The 8,765-nt window shown below is 46.9% G+C and overlaps 1 protein-coding gene across 1 annotated transcript in view; it reads left to right on the plus strand.

Annotated features, from left to right (window-relative positions):
- The window catches only part of MAPRE2 (microtubule associated protein RP/EB family member 2), a 102,512-nt gene extending 93,811 nt beyond the window's left edge, over nucleotides 1-8,701 (plus strand). Inside the window, exons 6-7 of the mRNA XM_019652067.1 lie at nucleotides 2,975-3,133; nucleotides 5,644-8,701. Of these exons, the coding sequence (XP_019507612.1) occupies nucleotides 2,975-3,133; nucleotides 5,644-5,718 (234 nt within the window). The 3' untranslated portion in view covers nucleotides 5,719-8,701. The remainder of the gene's footprint in view (nucleotides 1-2,974; nucleotides 3,134-5,643) is intronic.
- The last annotated feature ends 64 nt before the right edge of the window (nucleotides 8,702-8,765 follow it).

Genomic DNA, 8,765 nt, shown 5'->3' on the forward strand with positions numbered 1-8,765 from the left:
AGTGTCACTGGCCCTCATATGTGGGATCCGAACCGGGGCCCTCTGGCGTCCCAAGCCAGTTCTTAACCATCGCGCCACTCGGCCGGCCCAGAGCTCGGATTCTTTTGATATCTTTATTACCTCATATTTCTTCATCATTTCACTCCTCCCTGTCGTCCTCCTCCACCACACCCAGGTTCCCAACCCTCCAACCCAAAATGTGACCACATGGAGCCCTCGAGGTCCATCCTGCCCCTCTGTCCCTTACAGCCTTAGCCAGCCAGCCCCACTTCCTCTCCTTGGGGTGGGCTCTAGGCTCTCATTAGCTTTCCAGTCACGCAAAGAACCTCACATCCCTTGGGCACCCAGACCTGGTCCTACCATCCAAAATGTCCTCTGGACAGGACAGAGTGAGAAAAGAGGAACACTCCAGTGGTCTTCCTTCTTGTTTTAATTCCTTCATTACTTCCAAAAGGCTTCACTCCTCTGCCTGCCCCCAGTGCATTCACTTCAGGGAAGAGTGTGCCTCCTCCGCTTCCCCTGGCCCTCAGAGGGAAGGTCATGCACATCCTAAATTCCGAGCCTTCATTCAACAACTATTTAGTGAGCTCTTACTCCACATCCATTTCAGTGGTTTTTCTCTCCTGGCTCCCTCTAGTTTCTATCCCTGAAGCCTGCAGAGTGTCCCCTGAAGCTGGTGGGAAGCCAGACAGGCATCACTGTTAGAACTGAGGACACTAGAACAAGGAATGGCTGAGCGAAAATGCCGAGGCTGAAGCGTGAATTATAGTCGTAATCAAGAAAGTGACAAGTGCCATAAACTAAGAATTCTCATTTACTTGGCCTCATGTCTTTATTCAGACAGTCTCTCATGACATACTATAAAAGTACTACTGTGCTAGACAATTCCAAGGATAGACATGAATCAAAAGATTTAAGGAAGAAAAAGCCATCACTAAAATAATTAGAGACAGTTTCGGGAGAGCGGGTTAGCAAACAGGCATGGAGTCACCGCTGTGCTCAGGGACCACTGTGGGGCCAGAGAGTGGGCGTTGGTTGGCCCAGACAGGCACTGTGGCCTGGAGGACCTGAAGTGTGTGGACACCGAGAGGGCGGGGAGAATCAGGAGACGAGAACTTCTCATCTCTTCCCCAGCATCCCCTTCGCTGCATAGGCTTCCGCTGTGACGTGTGGGGGAGCAGGGAGGCATTAGTCTTTGTGGAATTTCGGTTGCCAATTGATCTTCCATAATGTAATTTAGTTCCTGTTGGGTTTTACTAGAGAGTGTTTATAGCTGCGCATCTATTACCTAATGCGTCTGGAATACCACCAAAGGCTGGCTTGGGCTGGGTACGTCTACAAAAGCCTCAGCCCTTTGCTCATCGCACAGACCAAAACACTCTCGACACAACGTTTGTGGGTCAGATGTGTCCAGAGACCTCCCTTGCCTGTGCAGAGGGAGCTGGCAGATTCCTAAACTGACACAGATCCGTCAGTCGGCACCAGTTCAGGCTTCAGATAGATTCTGTGGCCAAGCCTGGGGAGGGGAGGGAGTTAGTTTGTGTTAAAGCAAGAAAGGATTTCTAGAATAAAGGGAGTTTTCTTTTCCCTGGCATTCAGTCTGCTGGTTGCCTGCAGTTTTCACCCATGTCCAAGCCATGGTATTATCAGAAATAGGAGTTAAATGTTAGCAAACTTGTGCTCCGCTGCTTTGGTGAGCAGCTACGGGAGGGCATCAGGGAGGTGAACTCTGAGAGACCATATCCCTGAGTCTCACAGGATGGACACAGGTGTGCCAGGTGTGCAGGAAGGGATGGACACTGCCTGTGCTCAGTGTATATTTCAATAGATCACTGATTCCAGACAGATAAATGGCATGTACAAAGGCCCAGAGTTACTAGAAAGAGAAGGAAGAAAATTTTCCATTCCCAAAAGTAATTCTTGGAAATTCTGTTAAGGGTGATTTTTTTAATATACTGAAAGAGATTTCACCTGAGGAGAACCATGAAAGTCTTAATTTACCTCCTAAAAAATATCGTCTGCATAAATATAAAATGCATAAAGGGTAAAAAACTGAGGGATTCTGACCAGGTGATAGTTTGGGACTGAGTGTGGCTGCCTGGGATTTGAGCCCAGATCTGTTTACACCTCCATCCGTGTTTCCTCAGCCCGAGCCCAGGTGACAGCTCTGTCCAGCTCTGCCTCGCCGTGGCCTCCTTCCTTTCACTAGCAATGTCTCTGTAGCCACCATAAGAGACTGCACAACCCTCGAAGGTCCTCGAACCAGCATTAAGGGGGAGAAAAAAGGAAATGAAGGCGATTTTGCTGTGGGAATGAAGCGTCCATCTCTTCCCACCTTTCCAGTGAAAATCTTCCACAAAGCCAGAACTAGAGAAATTAAGACAGATGCAGCCAGCCTTTTTTAATCTTGGCCAGGTGTCCTTATGTAGCCAGGACCCAATTTCTCAGGAGAGAGCATTTGTCTAGTTCGGATCAGGAAAGTTTATGAAGGGGTCCAGCTCTAAGGGTGACTGTTAATGCAAGTGATAGGAAGCCAGAAGCGTCCTCAAAACACATCTAAAGGAAGCACCGGGAGGTCCTCTCTCCTTTCTCTCTTCTCCCTTCTGCTCTCTCAGCTCGCCTCCTACAGAGGATGGACAAGTCAGGAGGAAGATGTGCTCTGGCCCGTGTTAGCAGGAGAGGAAAGCTTACTCAGCCTGGATGGAACTGTATCCAGCAAAACAGTCCCTCTGACCCTGGTTAATAAACACTCAGCTGACGGAGGGGAATGACTAGTGTGCTGTTGAGGTTGGACGTTCTGGCCCAGGCTCAAGCTCCAAACAACAGCCCCTTGTTTCTCCCTCATACTTGTACATTGGTTATTTTTGCATATCTGTCTTTTCATGTTCTGGGTCTTTCTACACAGGCATAATTCGTTGTTTATTTCTTATGCTGTATTTGGGGGTTTTTCTTCTCCACCCTCACCCCCTTCTAGGTACATTCATTAAAACTTGCCCTTGAAGGTGTGGAAAAGGAAAGGGATTTCTACTTCGGAAAGTTGAGAGAGATTGAGCTACTCTGCCAAGAACACGGGCAGGAAAACGATGACCTCGTGCAGCGACTAATGGAAGTCCTCTACGCTTCAGACGATCACGTAAGTCCAAGGAGCCCTTGGCTCTTGTGTTCAGAGGTGACACTTGTGGTCGAAGTACCGTGATCGATGTGCCTTAGGATACTGCCCTGGGACCTCAGTGGGAGTTACGGCTCAGCCAGTGCATTTGAGATTCCCAGAGGAATAAACAGCAGTGTCATCTGAGCCATTGAACCAGGCCTATGGGACATGCACCCATAAATTAATCTAGAAAGAGATAGATGGGTGGATGTGTGTGTGTGGGAGGGGGGAGGGGGGTAGAGGGACTTGACTGAGAAAAGTAGGCTTGTGCAGCCAAATCTCAAGTGATTTTCAGCTGTCTGAGCAAATGAAAGGAACAATGTGTGTAAGGGTTGTTTCTTCATGAAAGATCAGAGTGTGGTTAAAGGAGAAATTGATCTAGACGCTTTTTTCATCCCCCATAAGCCCCACAACTGTCTGTTTTTATTTGATAGCTGGTTGTCTTGGTTACTCATTGCCAGTACAGACCAGCACTGTGGGACAACCCTTTGTTGAAAAATACTTCTAGAAGGGCCTCCTCTGGCGGGGGGACCTGCCCACTGGGGTTGCTACTCATGAGTGAGTGTGCGGAAGGAGACCCAGAGTGCGGCTCCATCCAGTGATGGAAAGCAGATGTGAGGAGCAGTGGAGGAACAAGAGAAGCAAGGAGGGGAAAGTCTGGGATAAATGGCAGAGACCGAGGCAGGTCACCCCACGTCTGCCGGTGACGGGAGGGTAAGACTCCAGCAGCTGGCCGCAGGAGTGGGGGCCTGATGGGTCATCACCTTCCACAGGGCCGCGCTGGAAGGTGAGAGAGGACGTGCTGGGGTTTCGAGCTTCCCCTCACGCCAGGCTGAAGCTGGGAGAAGTGCTTGCATCTGTTTGTCCGGGAGGCCTGCGGATGCTCTGAGGGCTCTGTGGTTGAGTTGCATGTGTGTTAGTATTTCCGCAGAATGCAACAAGTCACTGGCAAGTTTACTTTGTCTTATTTCCGGCTGAATACCAGGCAAATGTTTACTCCGTGTAAGATTAAAAATCCTAGCTATGAATTTTTCCTCAAGTATAAGAAACCGTCTGGGGTCTGGGGACACATCACCACTTTTTTCATTTTCCCCAGATAGTTTTTCAACTTCTTTCTTGGTTATCATTAGCTCAGACTATAGATTTGGAAGCCCTGAGAAACTGTCAGGTCAAGACCCAGAGACAGCGATGGCCTCACAAAATATGGTTCTCAAGATGTTCAGCTCTGATGGAAGAAACCAAAGGTTGATTTGTCATGTGTATGTGCCACCCAAAGTGGCATGGACATAAAGTTCTGGATGTAGACAGTTCTTTGTAGTCTGGTCACGCTAGATGAATTGAGGTTATTCTCCCCACAAGCGTGTTAGAGGCTAAATGCGATGAGGTCTGCACAGCACTACAAGCCTGAGTGAACAGTGCTGCCGTGACAGCGCCCGTTCACCGGGAGGAAGGCAACACGCAGGATTACATCTTCTTAGCCCTGTGCTTTCAATGGGAGAAAAAGCCTGGTTCCAACTTGGAGCCAGATCTTATCCCAAGAGGGAGTCCCTGTGTGGGACACCAGCAGGTGAGCTCCAAATTAACAGTTGCCATGGACTAGTGACATCCTAGCTAATGGCAGGCCAGACTCACCTTAGCCAAGTGTTCTTGCCTCCTGGGTCTGCCTAAGATGACTACACTCAACTTCTCTTCTACCATTCACATGACCATCAGCACCCCCACCCCAACCCCACACACCCCAACTTGCTGCACTCTGGATTCAGAGAGCCATTCTTTCAGTGTCTGGGCAATGAATGCAGACACCCCAAGCAGAAGTAATACTTTAAAGCGTTATCAGTCATTAAGTCTGAATAATGGGTTTAGCAGGTCCTTTCCTAAACGCTTGGTTATTATGCTCTCCTCACCTTACCACTCTTAACAAGTTGCTTCTCTGGCAATTTAAGCCTGAATCAGATGAGTCATAGATTATAACAAGGGGACTACTTCAAGCAGGCATGCTACCAGTTAAGAAGAATGACAACAGGAAACAGGAAGCAGATCAGAAGTTCCACATCACGGGCAGTTCATGTCACGGTGACCATCTGACACACTGCAGGGGCCTGGGGCTCTGTGCTGTGTCACAGCAGATTCACTCATGGTTCTCATGATGTTCTTCAGTCATTGCATTCAGTTTACTCTTCTACAGAGGAAAATATGTAATAGGTTCTGTGAAGATTTCCTTCCAAAACAGAAGGAAAAGTTTGGTGCGTCAAGCCTGATGGCTGTGCTCTAGATGGACCCGTTCTTTGATGGAGCAGGGAAGCGAAGCCATCCCCTAGTGTATGCATTGACTCTTGCGAGTAGGAGGCACTTGCATGGTGACTTGTCCCTAAGCCCGTATTCCCCACAGCCTGGAGACGCCATGCTGTGCAGTGATGATGGGGTTCAGGGCACTGCAGGGCCTCTGACACAGTAAATTGTTTCACCTGAAACTTCTCCCCATAACCCCGCAGGAAGGCCACCCAGAAGAGCCGGAAGCAGAGGAGCAAGTCCATGAACAGCAGCCCCAGCAGCAGGAAGAGTACTGAACCGTCTCGGCAGCTCTCGACACTTCCATTTTGTGTGGGAACTTTTCTTCTGGAGAATTGGAACATGTGTGGCCTCAAGCTCAACAGAAACCAGTTGTTCCCAGTCTGCCAGTAACATCAACGCACTGTCGCATATGCCAGCCACTGCACTCAGTTCCCATTTCCTTTGCCAAGACACATTAGCAGCCGACCATCTGGCAGCCTACCTGAGAGATCATGGGGTCACAAACTTCACCACTTGGCTACGTGGAATTCGTTCTGCTCTTTTCATTTCTTTCCAGAACAACTCTTCCCACCCCACTACCACCACCAACACCCCCTTTTTATCCTGGTGTGAAACAATGGTAATTTGATATATGGTATTTATATTGGCATTTCTCAACTCAGTGTCACTAGATGTCACACACATTTGTGGTGCTTTGATGTTTTTTGCAAGTCTAACCTCTGAACATAAATTTGGTCACATAATAAATTGGAACAAAGGGAAAGAGATACTTGATATGAAAGCCATAATGACAGTGACTTGTTTCATAGGGAAAAACAGCGTCAGTTCCTCCCTCTACTTGCAACACTAAAGGGGAAAAAAAAGAATGGAATCAAAACTAGGACTTCAGGGCCCAGCAGTGTTCATACATTAGCATGTTAGACAACCATGCAGTGTGTTGTTAGTTTTAAAGACATTCACTCAAGGAAAACACCATCTCAACTTGGCCCTCTAACTGATTTTCCCTCCCCTCCCCCCACCAGGTTCCCATGCTGTTTTCTTTCTCAGGGTCCTCTTTTGTGGGCAACCACTCTCCCCAAGAAGCTATCATCAGTTATCTGCAGTCCAGAGGGGGTCTGCATAGGTACAGGTCTTCCTGCCTCCTTGTGTGAGTTTCCACGCCAATCCTGTCATCTACACGAGGGGCCTAAAGAATGACTTCGGGGTGTGCAGCCCCGAGTGTCAGGGTTCTGCCTCATGCTGTACACTTGCTAGAAGTGAAGACCTGATTAATAGGAGCTTAATTCCAAGGGAGACTCATGATTCTGAAGTCTGGTGTTGACACTGAAGTGACAGCACAGGATAATCTATGTATGTGACTCCCAATACCTTCTGGAATAAGGCATTTCCCCTCTTTAATACTGCAGCCTCCTTGTCCTTGACCTTTGCTAAACCATGGCAATTCATAAATCAAGGATACATTAACAAATTAAAAGCATTCCTTATTTTTTTAACTGATATTTGCACATTTTCTTAGTATCTTTCCAAATCTTTGCCTCTATTTTTTTGTTTTTCCCTTTGACAGATGGGATCCCTTCCTGGATCATTCAGTTCACTTGGTTTCTAACTTTAAATTTACCTTCACTTGTTATTTGACTTAGCAGGTGCCACCAAAACAACAAACAAGTATGCCCACCCCCACTTTCCTCTTAACTGAAAAGCTTCAAATAAATTTCTGAATTCTGTATCATACAGCTTTGACCTTTCTTTATTAATTGATGAAGTACCGATTCTAAATTCTGGCATCGAAGCTTTCCACCAAAAGACGTCTTCTCAAAATAAATCTTTTGCAGCAAAGTGGTATTTGAGTTATATGTGAAAAAGATTGCTTGTATTTTTGAGGTTATTACAACACACTGTGCAGAATGGACAGATGTTCCGTGGTGTTCGGTTCCCCTCTCTTCTCTCTCCTGCTTGCTCTGCGCTACAGCAGTAGCTCCTTTCTCTTAGGCTGGAAAGCCTGGCTCTCAGCAGTGACATCCTCCCACACCTGGTTACAGGTAGTGGTTGTGCTATAAACAGCACTGTGCTTAATGGTGTGTTCCCCCAAGTCTGTTGCACTCACTGAGTTTCCTTTTTTTAAAAAATAAGTTTTATGAAGAGGCACAATAAATAATTTCATGCAGATTACACTTCAGTGGTTTCTCCACAGTTCTTCGCCTGCCCTGGACAGCTCAGTAATACCCAGTGCCAGGTGCCTAGGAGCCAAACTCCTGTCATGTGTGCGTACACGATTACTGTGTAACTTGCTTAAGCCTCACCAGTGACAGCTACTCCACCACTCCATTTCCTCCCAAATCTCCAACCTTCTCAGCTGTAAACATACTGGCCAGAATGCATCCAAAGATATCCATCTTCGTTCTCCTTCCCAGAGTCTTGGGGCAGACTATTCATTTATTTAGAGAAGACCTGTAAACTCCTCTTTCGGTCCCCATCTGAAACATCGCCCATTGCGCTGCATCACATGTGATCGCACTGAGACCTTGGGGAATCTTAAACAGCTAAGTTTCTCAGTCCTCTTTGGCTGCAGCTCTTCTGTGCAGATCACCTCTCGTTGGCCAGGCGCTGCCACTTTCTTCCTGACGACTGTACCCCTTCGTCCCCTCATCGCGGCATCCAGGGCACGCTTGCCTCCATTCCCTCCCCCCATCATGCGTCATCACGCTGGGCTGAGACATCGCCCCGTAGGTGTGCTACTCCCTTTCAGAAGCCGACTTCCTCCTTAGTCCCCCCCTCATACCTGCTGTGGCTGGTTATAGCACTTCCACTGCTCATGTCAGATGGGAAGTGATCGAAGCAGGGGGCAAAGAGAGAGCCCATCTTCTAAGCAGAAAAGCAGAAAAAGAAACACCCTGTTGACCCGAGAGAAGTTAAACTCCAGAAGGGAACCAAGAACTCCTCCCTTCCCTGGTGAGTATTTCCATTATTCCGTTAAGGTTTAATATGCATTCAAATTACTTTTACTAAATAGTACACCATAAAGCTTTTGTTACATATTAAATGTAAACTGAAAGGAATGTAAACATATGTATTGTTAATTATAAATATAGATAAGTAATGACATAATAGATGAAAAGGTCTTATTCAGATGTATTACATTCATTTTACATTACCCACCTACTGTCGCATGGTAGAATAGCTTTTTGTCTCTGAATATGTGAATAACTTGACTTGCAGTTATCTTTTTACATATTTAATAAAAAAAGGTATATGTTAAAATCGGCTTGGATCTATAGATTCTTACATTTTTATGCGAAAGGTTGCCTTTTGAGTGAGCATGTAT

This window comes from Hipposideros armiger, unplaced genomic scaffold (assembly GCF_001890085.2).
Source record: "Hipposideros armiger isolate ML-2016 unplaced genomic scaffold, ASM189008v1 scaffold_173, whole genome shotgun sequence".
NCBI lineage: Eukaryota > Metazoa > Chordata > Mammalia > Chiroptera > Hipposideridae > Hipposideros > Hipposideros armiger.